The sequence below is a fragment of the Trichomonas vaginalis genome, chromosome I (assembly GCF_026262505.1).
Source record: "Trichomonas vaginalis G3 chromosome I, whole genome shotgun sequence".
Taxonomy (NCBI): domain Eukaryota; phylum Parabasalia; order Trichomonadida; family Trichomonadidae; genus Trichomonas; species Trichomonas vaginalis.
The window spans coordinates 8,560,449-8,577,455 of NC_067203.1; the positions used below are offsets into that span (position 1 = coordinate 8,560,449).

Genomic DNA, 17,007 nt, shown 5'->3' on the forward strand with positions numbered 1-17,007 from the left:
ATTGATGATGTGATTCATGAAAGAAACATTGACAACAAAGACTATATAGATTAATGAAATTCTCTATTTAATCAAAATCAATAGATAGCATCAGATGCATACTATTCAAGAAAACACTCCATATTTTCTCATTGATTTCAATTAAAAATGAAGAATTTTCTCATCGACAAAGTAGCATTCTAGATGTACAATTCATTAATCCTTTCTTGATTGTGTTAGAAAAATCATAGAGAGATGATGTGTCAAGAAAATTTTGAAACAATGAAAATTCAAAAACATCGTTTTTCGAATTTGTTTTCAAATTAGCGCCAGCACTGTAGAAATTGTAAGACAAATTGCAATATAAAATTGTTTGTACTTTTTTTGAATGATTTCTAATTCTCCGTTGCAACGACAAGACAAAAATTCTTCGGAGATAATTGAAGATATTATCTTAGAGAAACCATACTCCGATGGTGTTTCTGTGATTCTATGCCATAAAAAACGACATTTTTTGGTATACCTTTCCATTTATGCAAAAAATATCCTCCCACCAGAAGTATCAAATATTGTTTCCTAAAATAATGAATGGCGTTGAAAAAACACAAGCAATTAACAAATTTATAGCAATCAGTCATAAATTCAAAAATATTCCGATATTTGCAATTGCATATGCATCATATTTACTTTCATCTGACGAACGGCCATTCCTTTACTACGAAAAAATCGCTAGACACATCATAAATTTCATAGAAAATCAAAGATAATCTTCCTTCTTCAATTCTCTCTACTTTAATACCATTATCATTTACAAAAGTCAATAGCTGTACAGATCTTTGCATCAGAATCCTCAATACTGTAGTTGAAATTTTTGGCGCCAATATTGTTTTCGAGTATTGCCTTCAATATATCAAAGAAATTGATTCATCGATTGTTGTAGACTTTTTCGCGATTAATATATCACGCTATAAACTCTCAAAAGAGCTTCAAGAAAAATATATTACAACATCAGAACTACAGTTAGCAGATACAAATTGCCAATGCCCTCACAGCTGGAATAAATTATATTCTGTTCTTACTAATACGAGGAATATTCTTCAATCCATGTTCCTTTAACACCAAATTCGAAATCCAATCAACATCTCCTTGCTCAATGGCCGAAATCTATACTTTCCAAAACCTCAAAGACTCCTCGACCTGAAAGGCATGCAACATTTCGTTTCGATTCAAATTCTAAACTTACTATTGATTCTGACTCCGATGACGAATATTTAACACCCACCAAGATTTATACGAAGGATTCTTTCAATTCAACTACAAATTCATCCTCTCCTTATTCAACGAGCATTTCATTGGCTTCATCTCCAAGAAGAACACCTCGGAAAGCATCGATAAAGCGCAACCACAAACAGATGATATTATCGAACTTCTCAGAGAAATAGAAATCAATCCGACTGACGAACTCCTGAAAAGAATTAAAAATTATTTAATTTCGGAAACTTCGCTTCCAGCGACCCTCAACATCAAGCAATTATTCATAGAATCTATGGTAGCGTTCAAGAGACCTGAAATGCAACAAGATATCTACATTCTTGTTTCAAGATTGCATGCGCTTGTAAATCCACAGGATATGCTTGATGTTTACCTTGGAATCAGATCTCTGATGTATAGTAAGCGCAAGAAGATCAATATTTTCTGATGTTGATATGCATTATCTGTCGTTTTTACGTTTGCATTCCCAAGATTTGGAAAGAAGGATATCCACAAACTCTCGATGAAGTTAATGTTGATGTTCACAATGAATTGATGAGTGGTTTTGAGCTTTTAACTCAATGGGATACGAGTTAGCAGGAATTGTGAAGATTTACGATGTTTTAAAGCAGGATCCAACATTAAACATCCTGGATTATTTCGATCCAATAGAAGATCCATTTAAGTCATTTTTAATCACTGGTTTGACAGATCTGCATCTGCTGACAATTTCGTTGATTTACAACCAACAATAGAACTCCTTAAGCAAAGAATGGATGAAGGAAATGCTGCTGATATTCTCGAAGAGTCAATGGACAGATTAAACGAGAAAATGCTTGATGCAATCGCGAAAACTTCTCCTGATGGGGAGAAAAAGAAAATTCTCGGTTTGTGAAGACTCCTTCGAATGTAATTATAAAGTTCATGTCTTCTGATGAAGAAGATGAAGACACAACAAGAAGAAAACGAAAATTCAATTAATGAATATTAATTCATTTTATTTTTATTGTTTTATTTATGAATCTTATTTCTAAAAACTATTAAATTTGAAGTTTTTGAGCATTTCTTAATACTAATTAAGGTCAATGTTATGAATGTTTTATTTATGAATTCTTATGTCAAAGACTTTTAACGTTGAAGCTTTTTAATGAGTAAGTTTCCAATTTTTGGTGGAAAAAAACATCGTGAAACTCATATCTCATTCAGCGATTTTTAAAATTCGTGTCACTTTTTCATCAAAGCAAAAAGGAACTAATCATTGTTTTTGAAATTTACGGAAGTTTACAAATATATTTACAAACTGGGTAAGTAGAATGGAATGGTCTCAATGACTGCTTCATTTCTGCTCTGAAATCTAAATTGGCTAAACTAGTGGCAGTCTGTAAAGTTGCCTTTAAAACACCCACAGTTTTTTTTTATAAAAAAAAGTGGTCTCACGAAAAATCCGATGGTAGAAATTCGATGAACCAGGTGCAATGTATACCTATTATGTAAATAAATGTCGCTTAGCTTTGTTAAAAAAAAGTTTTCGAGATCTTGAAAACGACTAGTCAAAAATTTTCCCAGAGATGTCAATGCAAAAGACAGTATTTTGATATATATATAAATCTTAAACATTATAATTAAAATTTTGTGAATTTTTTGCCTTGTTAGCGAGAAATTTGTACTTTTTATATAAGGTTAATATTTAATGATGCTTCACGCCAGTTGTTCTACGGATCGACTCCAAATCAAGATTATTCTCTTTGGCAATTTCTTGTGGAGTCTTTTGGAATTTACTTTTTGCATTAATATCTGCACCATTTTTTATTAGGATTTCATCATTTCGATTTCTTCTTCTTTATAGTTGCCCAATGAAGAGGTGTGCATCCGATTACATCCGTTTTTTTGATATCAATTCCACGTCTAATAAGAAACTCTGCTGTTTTTATTGCATTCATATTGTGCTGCCCAATTTATCGCTGTGTTACATAATATGTTGCATTAATATTAGCATGATGTGAGAGGAAATATTCACAAAGAGATGGAATGTTGAAAAGAGAAGAGGCGACAAAACATGTGTCGACGTCTTCTTTATTTTGTTATTTTGATCAAGATAAACAAAAATGCATGAAGAATTATTAAACTCAGCGCATGTAATTAAATTGATCCTTTGTTGTATTCATTCATTAAAAAAGTAATAAAATCAATGTTATGCGATGCAATAGCATTTCTCATGCAATATTCATCAGGATATTGTACTTTCAAACATTGATACATTATATCAGGATTTCCTCCCAAAAATGAAAACTAAGGCAATCTTGAGAGATATATGTATCATATTTTGTCAATAATAATTTAAAGCAATCAACTGATCCATAGTAACAACATAATTGGATTAGATCCAACTGCTGGCTTGGAAATAATAAATTGCTATTTATTTTTTGTGCTTCATCAAATTCGTCGTGTTCTCCCAAAATATAAAAGATGATAAATCATCGTTCATTATTACTTTCAATATTGTATTCTTTGATTTATCAAACAATAAATCATATTCTTGTTCATAATTTGTAAGAATATCTTCTTTTTTAAGATCAGAAACTTTTGATAATTTTCGAAGTAATAATAAGTATGAGCTGAAATATCGATTATTGTATTTCATTGCGTTTTCTATCATTTTGAAAAACTGAGATGGGGGAATTCCAATGGAATCAATTATTTGATTTAATTCGCTTTCATTGTAAACTTTGTTTCTTTCATTTTCATTGAATGTTCCCAGTTTATATATTGCATCTGAAATGTTGATGTAATTCTTGTAGCTTTCCATAAGATCTTATACTTAATATCCATGAAGCAAATTAATTTTTTGGTGGAAAAATAAATTGAAGGGGAAAAATTATTGATCAATCTGCATTTTTGTTAAGGGTGCGCCCGGGAGGATCATGTAAACTTCAGAATTTAGAACCTTAATTTTTAAGCAATAACTTGGTACCTAAATAGGTAGGAAAACTCTAAAAATATCAAAAATACAACTTGGCTCCATAATAATCCTGTCATGGTGGCTGTTTGTATCCCCTAGTATTTTCCTCTTGAATCTCTTTTTCTGTCGAAATTAAATTCAAATCTCAGAAGTAGAAGTGAATAATCGACTTATTACTGCTATTATACGAATAAATAAATTCATTATATTATTTTTATTTACATAATATCTGTTTGAAGTCCATAATTCTTATAATTTTTTTTCAAAAACATTACAATCTTGATAGTTTTGATACTATTTAATAGGTTTTTGGCACCTTATTTAGTATTTACTAACGTATAGAGTCGATCTGAACTTAATTTTCGGAAATTTAAAATATTTATTATAAGTAAAATCTGATTTGAAATTATGTTTAACTACTCATATCTTGCATTATCCTGAGTAGCTTTTGTAAAAATTCATCAAAAAAGATTTTAACGTGCTTTAATTTTTTATTTTTAAAATAATGCATATTATTATATAACTAGCATATTTACAAATTTTAGTGCTTTCAAAATTTAATCCTCCTCCTCTCAAATAAACGTACATCCGAGTGGCCTGTTTTTTGCAAAATATAAAATTTCATTTTTTATGCTTAAAAAGTCAGAATTTTATTTGCTTCTGGATATATGATGGCTATATCAGATGCCCATTCTTTTTGATACTCAACATTAAACATAAAACTTAGCCGTTAAGGCTCTTCTGAAAATACTTTTTTTTCCGAAAAATTTTTCCAAAAAAATCAAAAAATTTAAAAATCCCGAATCTGCAGGGATTTTAAAAATTCTTTTTAGTAAAACTTAAGGTATTGTATCAGATATATTGGTATGGGCAAATTCAATTTTAATCCAATATTCATCGAGATATTAAGTTAACGAAGCTTTCAAAATTGAGAGGGTAATCCTCCTCCTCTCAAATAAACGTACATGCGGGTGCACCCTTAATTCCTCATTTAAGATTGTTCGTATATATACAAAGGTTTTGAAGAGTGAGATAACTGAAGTTTAAATTAGGATAGGCCAAGAAATTGAAAAAATCACAAAGATGGAAGAATTTAACGATATGATTTGTATGGTCGGATAATAAATAAATTAAATACGTTACATGGAATTTGATGATACTCATATCAAGTACAACAGATCCAAGCCAGGAGCAGAGATCAAAAGGTATCTGCAGTAGATAGGGATCAAATTGAAAAACAAAGACTTGCTCAGCGTCATGAATGTTTTCAGAAGATATCCACAATATGATGATCTTGTTAAACCCGATCCAAAAGCATCATATGCTATTAATGATGCGGAACGGTTTTAACAGAGATTATATTGCAGATCAAAAAGCTCAAAAACAAGCGGCCTACGATATGACATGGAAACGAGCAGCACACAGGCAAAAACAAACAAGAAGAATATGAAAAAGCAATTGAAGCACGAAGAATTCAAGAAGCTGAAGATGAAAAAAAGAGATCTGAAGTAAATGGAAAGCATGATTTAAACGAAGAGTCTGTTTTATATAATCCTGTCACAAATGCAGCACCAGATACAACAACAGAGCGTGGAACAATGCTCATGACACAAGATACACAAAAAACAATGCGCCGCGAAGCAAGAGCAAAGCGAATTTACCATGCATCAAACTCAAATCAGTATAATCCTATAACCGGTGAATTAAAGAAAAACTGGTAAATTGTTATCTTATAAAATTAATTTTTATTAAATTTGGATAACCCTGTTTTAAATAATGATTTTACCTCAAATGTGGAAATGAATATTGAGAAAAAACATTTTGAGTTTGTAACAATAGCAAAATGAATATCCAAAAATAAGAAAAATATATTGTAGAAATATTTAAAATATGGGTTGATAAGATATTAATTGAATTTTAAGATTTAATATTTTATTTATTTAAAAAAAATTAAAAAAAAGTATAATAAATAATATAGTTTGATGAAAAAAGTTAATTTGCTTGTTAAGAGCAATTAACATATTTGATTATAATTTGTATGATTTTAATATATATATATCATAAAAAAGAAACTTTAACGGTTGGACTTGGCAATGCGCTCAAGTTCGTCTTTCTTGCGGCAGGCGTATGATGTCTGGTCGTTGTTTGAGGCGGCAATGAGCTCGTCGGCAAGGCACTCGGCAATGTTGCGGGAGGAGCGGAAGGCTGCCTTACGAACACCTTCTGTGTCAAGGAGAGAGCCTGATCAATTGCGGCGGAGTGGAGAGACATCGCATGCTTGGCGACGGACTGTACCACCAACACCAAAACGTGTGGAGTCTTCGCGAGCACCGCAGTACTGAACACCTTGACAAATGTGACAATTGGGTTCTGGCCTGTAGAGAGAGCAATGATATCAAAAGCGTGCTCAACAATGCGGATAGCAAGGAGCTTCTTGCCGGTGTTGCGGCCACGTGACATGAGGTGGTTGCAAAGACGCTCAACAAGTGGGCATGAAACTTCTGGAAGCGCTTGTGAACATAGCGACCAGCTGTGTGTGGAACCATAACATGCTGCTTCTCGTGGACTGAGATGTAGTCAACGAGGGCTGGGTCAGCTGGTGAAGTCGACGTCGTCGTAGGAATACTTTCCAAAGAGCTTACGTCTTGCATTCGAAAGGCCGGACCAGACGGTTTTGACATCGACACTTTTTAGCCTAAATAAATGTGTTTTTGTTGATTTTGCCTTCGAATATATAAATAAAAATCAAAATATTAATCATTTATCAAATATAAATTTCTAAAATTTTCATTCCTCAAAAACAAATCTCTTGATTAAATAATCGCTTGATCAAATAATAAATTTGAAAATGCTGAAATCACATACAACATGATAAAAAAGATTTTCTGTTTATCATTCAGAATGATAAAAAAAAAATATCACCAAACTATAATCTTTAATCAGACGGTGGAATATCTTAATAGACTATAGACTGAACTATCTTTGTTTAACTGATGATTGATCAAAAAAGAATAAGTTTTTTTTTGTTTTGTTTTAGATATCAATCTTAGCTAACGATTTGATCTTTTATTTAATATAGATGTATCATTGGTAGAGAAAAGATATAAGCTGAAATTATAAATAAAACTCAATTGGTTGTGGGATGAATCTTCTCAACATATCTTCAAGAGTTTTCAACTTTTCTTTCAGTGTCTTAATTGTGTTCACTAACTCTGCTGGTAAATCTCGTCCGAAATTGAAATCTTTGAATCGGGGACATCTTGTGGTGGTGCAGGTAAAAGATAGCCTTTTTCTTCAAGGAATTTTCTAAGTTCAGGTGATTCCTTCTCGAAAAATGCAGTTGCCTTCTTGAAGATTGCTTTCGTTTTCGCCATACCAGCAAGAGCTTTAATTTCTTCATCGTTATCTCTGAGAGAATTTCGATAATCTTCCTTTGCCTTATCAATTGTCTCTTTGTCGAGGTCGTAAAGGTTGACTTGATTTGTCATACCAGTAAAAATGAACTCAAAAACTTTGACTCAATGAAATGTGATCCTCTAAAAAAAGAAAAAAAAACAATGACCTTAGATTTCACTTTATGATTTTTAATGTAACTTGGTTCATGCTCTCAAATCTACTTGTGTAATAAACAGAAGTTCATCAAAAGTGACAGCTCTCATTTTTTTGACATTTGTAATTCTAAATTGAATGAGAAAAATGAAATAATACTAAGCATAATACACTATTCTAGATTTAATTATAATTAGGGAAAAGTTAGTTTTGAGAGTACTTTTCATAGGCATATAGAATGAAATCTTCTGAAAAATAATATCACATAAACTCATATTATTTTCTAATATATAACTATTTTATATAAAAATCAAATTCAATGATCTTAAAGCGAAGGATAAACCTCAAAATTTACGAATATAATGAGTGGGAAATATAATGCTTATCTATCATAAAACCATATGAAATATCAATTTTTGCTTTACGCCTAATTTTTGACGACAATTAGCAAAAAATGTTAAATGTTAACATCCAGTCCATTTGAATATGAAAAATAAAATTGACTTTGATTAAATGTTTTTATTTATCATTGCAATTCTTCTTGCGACCAAAGATTTGAATAAAACTTCAAAAAATAAGATAGCTTAAAAAATAATATACGGTAGTGTTTACTAATAGATGAATAGTATATAAATTCTATTAAAATGGATTTGATCCAAAAAATATATAAATTTTGATCATAAATAAAATCGTTTTTAATTACTTCTTCATTTAAATTATAAACATTATTTTTGTTTTATATTTTTTTGGATCAAATCCATTTTAATAGAATTTATATACTATTCATCTATTAGTAAACACTACCGTATATTATTTTTTAAGCTATTTATTTTTGAAGTTTTATTCAAATCTTTGGTCGCAAGAAGAATTGCATGATAAATAAAAACATTTAATCAAAGTCAATTTTATTTTTCATATTCAAATGGACTGAGTGTTAACATTTAACATTTTTTGCTAATTGTCGTCAAAAATTAGGCGTAAAGCAAAAATTGATATTTCATATGGTTTTATGATAGATAAGCATTATATTCCCACTCATTATATTCGTAAATTTTGAGGTTTATCCTTCGCTTTTAAGATCATTGAATTTGATTTTTATATAAAATAGTTATATATTAGAAAATAATATGAGTTTATGTGATATTATTTTTCAGAAGATTTTGTGTTCTTCTTCAAAATTCTATTTTTTTATTAAAAAGATCCTTTACAAAAATATACATTTACTTTAATTAATATTTAAAAACGTGCTCTATCAAAAGTTTCAAAATTCAATATTTTAGCTTTTCTGAGGTGTCACTTTTGATGAATTTCTGTTTACAACAACTTGCACGAAAACTGACACCTAAACTACTTAGTTTGATATGGTATGTCTCATTATCACTTTGATATCGTCTTACTGATAAACTATCAGCTATGAAATTGACGTAGTTTATTTCTATACTCAAGACTCTGAATATCCATTATCTAATTTTAGCAATATTAAAAATAACTCCCGAAATATCCTCCCCCACTAAGAGCAAATCGCAAAATATAAGTATAGAAATATTATATGAGAGAATATAATACTGTGGATCATTCTCGTTTTAATGAGATTCTTTCCAACTTTAAATCGAAAGCCTTGTGTATAAAGTTGTGTACTACAAAAATATATCTATCATATATGTTATATAATAAATGTCTTAAGGGTGCCCTATAGACGATAAACCACCCTCAGAAAAGCACTTTTAGGCTATTATATTGAGAACTAGAATCTGGATAATCCATTCATTCGAGTTCTAATAAGGTTAATTTTGTGATGTTTACATTATCGTTATAGGCACCCTTAATTATTATATAAATTTGTATATAATTTAAGCTAATTCAAAATATTTCATTCATTCAAATATTTAACAAGGGAAAAGCAAAAATAATTCTGGGGTACCATTTATTCTGTGACACCTCAATTTCAGTATCATGAGGATATTGGAAATTGTTTTGATGTAGATCCAGATTTTAAACCCTTTATATGAATATATCATAATGTTGGTTGCATTCTTAAATTGGAAAGTGAATATTTAATATAATGTGCCATATTTAATTTAGAATTTTACTTTGATAAAATATATGCGAATGTTATGCATGAGTAGGTACTGGTATTTTTTAGTCTAGAAATTTGCTTCGATCTTCAGCTTAATCAGCAATACGTCATTATTAAAAGATTCCATTTTGAGAATAAAAAAAAATCTAGTCAAAGTTTTTGAGTTCATTTTTAGCTGGTATGACAAATCAAGTCAACCTTTACGACCTCGACAAAGAGACAATTGATAAGGCAAAGGAAGATTATCGAAATTCTCTCAGAGATAACGATGAAGAAATTAAAGCTCTGCTGGTATGGCGAAAACGAAAGCAATCTTCAAGAAGGCAACTGCATTTTTCGAGAAGGAATCACCTGAACTTAGAAAATTCCTTGAAGAAAAAGGCTATCTTTTACCTGCACCCCACAAGATGTCCCCGATTCAAAGATTTCAATTTCGGACGAGATTTACCAGCAGTTAGTGAACACAATTAAGACACTGAAAGAAAAGTTGAAAATCTTGAAGATATTGTTGAGAAGATTCATCCACAAACCAATTGAGTTTTATTTATAATTTCAGCTTTATCTTGTTTCTACCAATGATCATCTATATTAAATAAAAGATCAAATCGTTAGCTAAGATTGATATCTAAAACAAACAAAAAAAAAACTTATTTCTTTTTTGATCAATCATCAGTTAAACAAGATAGTTCAGTCTATAGTCTATTAAAGATATTCCACCGTCTGATTAAAGATTATAGTTTGTGTGATATTTTTTTTATCATTCTGAATGATAAACAGAAAATCTTTTTTATCATTGTTGTATGTGATTTCAGCATTTTCAAATGTTTATTATTTGATCAAGCGATTATTTAATCAAGAGATTTTTGTTTGGAAAAGAAAATTTTTAGAAATTTATATTTGATAAATGATTAATATTTTGATTTTATTTATATATTCGAAGGCAAAATCAACAAAAACACATTATTTTAGGCTAAAAAGTGTCGATGTCAAAACCGTCTGGTCCGGCCTTTCGAATGCAAGACGTAAGCTCTTTGGAAAGTATTCCTACGACGACGTCGACTTCAGCCAGCTTGACCCAGCCCTCGTTGACTACATCTCAGTCCACGAGAAGCAGCATGTTATGGTTCCACACACAGCTGGTCGCTATGTTCACAAGCGCTTCCAGAAAGTTTCTGCCCACTTGTTGAGCGTCTTTGCAACCACCTCATGTACGTGGCCGCAACACCGGCAAGAAGCTCCTTGCTATCCGCATTGTTGAGCACGCTTTTGATATCATTGCTCTCTCTACAGGCCAGAACCCAATTGTCACATTTGTCAAGGTGTTCAGTACTGCGGTGCTCGCGAAGACTCCACACGTATTGGTGTTGTGGTACAGTCCGTCGCCAAGCATGCGATGTCTCTCCACTCCGCCGCATTGATCAGGCTCTCTCCTTGATCACAGAAGGTGTTCGTAAGGCAGCCTTCCGCTCCTCCCGCAACATTGCGAGTGCCTTGCCGACGAGCTCATTGCCGCCTCAAAACAACGACCAGACATCATACGCCTGCCGCAAGAAAGACGAACTTGAGCGCATTGCCAAGTCCAACCGTTAAAGTTTCTTTTTATATAAAATACATAAACTGAATCTTTTTAAATTCGCCTCTTCATATTTTATTTTTTTATTATTTCCATATTTATACTACCGCCTCTTTTCCCCTTCAATCTTTCTTTACGAAATCAGTAAATGGTTTTATGGGCATAAAAAACCGTTATATGTTATGCCTCGAAGATTTTTCATTCCTCGACCTACACAGACTTTTGAGGCCTATGCTCGCGGCAAACGGGGGTTAGGAAGTCTGGGAATTTATGCTATCATATTAGATAAGGTATATATAAGATAAAATATAATATGAGAATAATATCTATATTGTCAAATTTGAAATAAAGTATTTATTATAAATATGAGTGATATATGTTTTTCGAATAGAAATGACCAAAAGCAAATAAAAACAAATTTGATTTACAAAATGAGTGTTTTCGCCTAAAAGTTTGGATGAAAAAGATTTATTTTTAGATGTCAAATAGAAATAAAAGAAATTGAAGTAATATTTCTTTGTGTAAATTTAAATTTGGCGGGCAAAATTCAATAGAATTCAAATTTTTGTGAGGAAAACGGCGGCTAAAAAGTGTCATTTTTGTTCTGGGGTAGCTGAAACTTGTGAACAAGTCTATCGATATAGAGTATGGGGGTGCTCTTGAAAGACTTCAAAGTACGGGTATTCCAAGGATAATATAGGTTCTTGAATCAGATCCAACTGCTCAGCACAGCAACCTTGCTCGGCAGCAGCAACTGTTCTTCTTGCGCCAAAATGCTGTGTGATCTCTACATGATCAGTTGACTTCTCACTGTTAACTATGCAGCTGATCAGATCCAACTGCTCAGCACAGCATTGTTAACAAAGAGTGTATTTATGAAAGATAACTTGTTTACAAAGGCTAGCTTTTCTTATATAGTAAGCTCAGTAAATACGTCATTTCTAAATAGTTATATTTTTGTAATTTTTCTTGATTACACTGGTTTACAATCTATAAATAGTAGTTCTGGTGTGTTTAAGTATGATAAATTAATGTTGTTACAAGTTTTCTCATCGAATAGAAAACCATTAAAGAGATTTTTACTTTTTGGATAATGTATTTATGCTGGATAGTGTGTAAGACTATGATGGCCATCAATTTTTTAGGAAGCTTTAAGAAAAAAATTGTAATAAATCTCTATTTCGAAGTAAAATGACCTTGAAAAATCGTGGTTGGCTCTTGGATCTGTAATTTCTTGATGAACAATTTGTAACAATGAGATTATATTGTGTAGTTATGATCGAGGATGATTAAAAAGATTTAACTAACGTACGTTTTCAAATTCAATGATTAGACTCATTAAAGTATAAATGTTTCTATTAAAATTCATTAAATTCTATAATCATAGCAATTTTTTTTTAATATGATCGATTTTGCTTGGAAAAAAAGATATTTTAGAACAGTGTATTAAATTAAAAAGAATTTGTCATGTTAAAAAAATCGAAATGTCTTCCAAAATAATTTCAAAAATTCGAAATGTGTACAAAAAAACAACAATTTGTAAGATTAAAAAAATGGAACATGATTTTTTTTTGAAAAAATTAGAGTAAGGATTCTTCTTTATCTCATGAATATTGAATATTTTCCGTTCTGAGACCGGAAATTCGAATTTTTGCATTGTGTGCCATCAAATTTATGCGGAAAAATCGATTTTTAATAAGGGGTTGGGCGGAATTTTCAAGTTTTAAAGATTGTGCTCAGGTTATTAACAAAATTTGCTTTTGGTTTAGAAAAACCGATAAAATCAATTTTAGTGATAGTAATGAGATGAACACAGAAAGCAAAAGTAAATCTGAAGATTCTGCTATTTAAAAAATGGGTTAAAGGAAATTAAGTTAAGAAGGGATGGATTAATAATAAATAAAATAAAATTAAATATATTATTTTTGAATAAAAAGATTGAATCTTAGAACTACGAACTCTCTACTTACTTCGCACTCATAACTCAGATCTTACAACTACGAACCTCTCTACTTACTTCGTACTCATAACTCAGATCTTACAACTACGAACTCTCTACTTACTTCGTACTCATAACTCAGATCTTACAACTACGAACTCTCTACTTACTTCGTACTCAAACTTAGATCTTACAACTACGAACCTCTCTACTTACTTCCATTTGAATTTTTTCAATATTGTAAAGATTGTAAAAAAAATTCATAACCCTGCTTCTTTTGTTTCATCATTATACCTCAAAACATTAAAGTTCTTCAATAATATTGTTCTTCCTGCTGGAATACTTCGAACCTGTCTGATTTCAATAGCTTTCTCACCTCCTACATACTCTACCCAGTGTCTTGGATATTCATAAGTATACTGACTTTCTGAATTTTGGTTGGTTTCATCATAACATGTTCATAGTATATCTTTATACTCTTGTCAGTTAGACTCGGTGTATGTTCTGAATATTTCTGACTTGCATTTTTAATGGAGATAAAATGAAGCATTTAATACATGACGTAGATGAAGACATGAATGAAAGCAGTGAAAAGCTCAACAGTTCTCTCATTCTTCCTTTCAGTAAGGACTATGAGTTCTGTTCAAATGGTGTTTATTTTCTATTGTGGAAAGATGGGTTCAGGTAAGACATTTAACCTCATTCGTCATATACTCATAACAGAAACGTTTAGGAAATGACTCATATTATGACCAAATCATTATATCAGCAACTTCAGACTCTATGGACTCCACAGCGAAAACATTTATGTCAAAAATTCAAGCCTCTGTCGTTAAAGTTCCAGACAGTGAACTCATTGAATTTCTTCAACGTTACATTCGACGTAAGAGGAAATATTATGCCATCGTTGAATTTATACAGTCAGGAATGCAAAAGACTTCTGAGGAGATGGAAAGAATTATTGACAAACACCACTTACGTCAGTACTCAGGAGTTTACGATATGAAACGACTTACAAACTACATTCTGTCAAAACTTTCAAAATACCCCTTCAAAAAATATCCATCAAACACTTTATTAGTTTGTGACGACTTCGCTGGTAAAGGTTTAGTTTCAAAGCCTGACTCACCATTAGCTAACATCATTACTAAAGTCAGACATTACCATTTAACTGTAGCAATACTTATGCAAACATGGAGGTTTTTAGCTTTAAACATAAAACGTCTCATAACTGACTTCGTATCTTTCAAGGTTTCTCACGCTATGACATTGAACTCATTTGGAAACAGTCAGGTAAACATTACCTTTTGAAGAAATTTGGGAAGCATATAAGTCTCTCATCTCTCCTCGTTCATACCTTGAGATTCATATCATGACTAATACCATTAAAGTCAAAAATATTCCATGGGAACGACCAACATTGTTTTAAAGTTTAACCTTCAATTGACTGATGGTAAACAAATTCCATGCATCTCTGTCGCCATTTCTGTTAATATTTTTGCTGTCATTCATATCATCCACTTCCCCATCCGTTAGCTTTTGAGGATATGCGTTAGAATAGCTGTTCTTAAATGAAGGCTTTTCACCTTTGAGAGCATAAACTCTATAACTTTCTGCATACTTTATGTTTGAACCTCCTGAGCCATCGTTGACATAAATTTTTATAGGCTTCCACCCTTTGTTCATGTTCCTGCTTCTTCCTTAGCTCTTTTGTTCAGTAGTTCTACATCTTTATACACAGCACCTGTCTCAGTGAATTCAACAATATTTTCATTCGTTAGCTTTACATTCAAACCCTTGTCGAGTATATTGTTCATTTCACACATATAAAAGGTTTTTATTCTATATGAAATGAGAAGCAAATCCATCTTAGCTGGTGCCGTTAATGTTCCAATTGAACCAACATCAAATGTTGACTCACGAACGACAAACAAATATTGTCATAAAGAACTATAGTTCAGAGTGTTTGAAAGAAAAAGAACCAGAACTTAAGTCGGGACTTCGGTCTTGGAGCATGGCGCCGTGAATTTAAACACAGCTTCAAACGCTAACGCTACATCAGATGTTTTAGAGTATCCACCACTGACCAAATTCTTTCAAGAGAAGCCAACGACAATCCTTACACAAAGTTCAAACAAATCCTTCAGATAACGTAGACCATTACCTCTTCAGTTATACCAAACAATTTTACTCAAAGACGAAAAGAAGCTTTTGACAAATCTTATAAGCAAGAACCAAATAATTCTAACAAAGGAGGACCTTGAAAATGTTATCTCACGAATAACAGGGAAACAATGTGTCATTGACTATCTCGACCCGGAAATCGAATGCTGTGGTCAAACTCCACTATTCATGAAAATAGGTAACATCCGCATCATTGAAACACCAGGAACTACAGGAGTTGAGTTTAAGTATAAATATTCGAACGAGTATACAAAACTATCTACTGACTATAAACTTTGCTTGAAATATGTTTTAGTAAATTAAAGCAGTCAGGAGGGCTCTTTGAGCCCATCTTGGCGCTTTGCACCGTCAGTCAAAAAAATTTCAAGTTAGCAATTTGTAATATCTGTAATGCATGAAAATTCGGTTCACTTCATTTTTGACACTTTACATATCGGATGTATTATCTAAGTTTCCCGCTGTCAGAGAGGGAATGGAAGGGTAAGAGGTATATATTCATAATGTATACCTCTTACCCTTTCATTCCTCGAGAAAGTTCAAAAACTTGGGTGCAATCAGACTGATTGCACCCAAGTTTTTGAACTTTGTATAAGGAATTGTTGGCTATGATGTACTGATCATGAATCAGTACATCATAGCCAACAATTCCTTCGCAAACAGCGGGAAACTTTGTCTGAATAGTTTAACATTCAGACAAAGTTTCCCGCTGTCAGGGAGGGAATGGAAGGGTAAGAGGTATATATTCATAATGTATACCTCTTACCCTTTCATTCCCTCGAGAAAGTTCAAAAACTTGGGTGCAATCAGTTCTGATTGCACCCAAGTTTTGAACTTTGTATAAGAATAGTTGGCTATGATGTACTGATCATGAATCAGTACATCATAGCCAACAATTCCTTCGCAAACAGCGGAAACTTTGTCTGAATAGTTTAACATTCAGACAAAGTTTCCCGCTGTCAGGGAGGAATGGAAGGGTAAGAGGTATATTATTCATAATGTATACCTCTTACCCTTTCATTCCCTCGAGAAAGTTCAAAAACTTGGGTGCAATCAGTTCTGATTGCACCCAAGTTTTTGAACTTTGTATAGGAATTGTTGGCTATGATGTACTGATCATGAATAAGTACATCATAGCCAACAATTCCTTCGCAAACAGCGGGAAACTTTGTCTGAATAGTTTAACATTCAGACAAAGTTTCCCGCTGTCAGGAGGGAATGGAAGGGTAAGAGGTATATATTCATAATGTATACCTCTTACCCTTTCATTCCCTCGAGAAAGTTCAAAAAACTTGGGTGCAATCAGTTCTGATTGCACCCAAGTTTTTGAACTTTGTATAAGGAATTGTTGGCTATGATGTACTGATCATGAATCAGTACATCATAGCCAACAATTCCTTCGCAAACAGCGGGAAACTTTGTCTGAATAGTTTAACATTCAGACAAAGTTTCCCGCTGTCAGGGAGGGAATGGAAGGGTAAGAGGTATATATTCATAAT

The 17,007-nt window shown here is 32.0% G+C and overlaps 1 protein-coding gene and 2 pseudogenes across 3 annotated transcripts, besides 6 other annotated features; 2 read left to right on the forward strand and 1 right to left on the reverse strand.

Annotated features, from left to right (window-relative positions):
• Positions 1-4,133: 4,133 nt before the first annotated feature.
• Positions 4,134-5,168: a mobile genetic element.
• A 2,227-nt stretch (positions 5,169-7,395) lies between these two features.
• Positions 7,396-7,677, reverse strand: TVAGG3_0952800 (uncharacterized protein; the record flags this gene model as incomplete). The annotated part of the gene is made up of 1 exon (XM_051253305.1): positions 7,396-7,677. One exon carries the CDS (start codon positions 7,675-7,677, stop codon positions 7,396-7,398), a length of 282 nt encoding a protein of 93 aa, XP_051078879.1.
• A 134-nt stretch (positions 7,678-7,811) lies between these two features.
• Positions 7,812-7,847: a mobile genetic element.
• A 1,175-nt stretch (positions 7,848-9,022) lies between these two features.
• Positions 9,023-9,060: a mobile genetic element.
• A 361-nt stretch (positions 9,061-9,421) lies between these two features.
• Positions 9,422-9,559: a mobile genetic element.
• Positions 9,560-13,596: 4,037 nt separating this feature from the next.
• Positions 13,597-15,814: a mobile genetic element.
• TVAGG3_0952850 lies at positions 13,902-14,415 on the forward strand (annotated as a pseudogene). The gene has a single exon. A coding segment is annotated over exon 1 (514 nt).
• Positions 15,179-15,814, forward strand: TVAGG3_0952860 (annotated as a pseudogene). The gene has a single exon. A coding segment is annotated over exon 1 (636 nt).
• A 145-nt stretch (positions 15,815-15,959) lies between these two features.
• Positions 15,960-17,007: part of a mobile genetic element that runs on past the window's edge.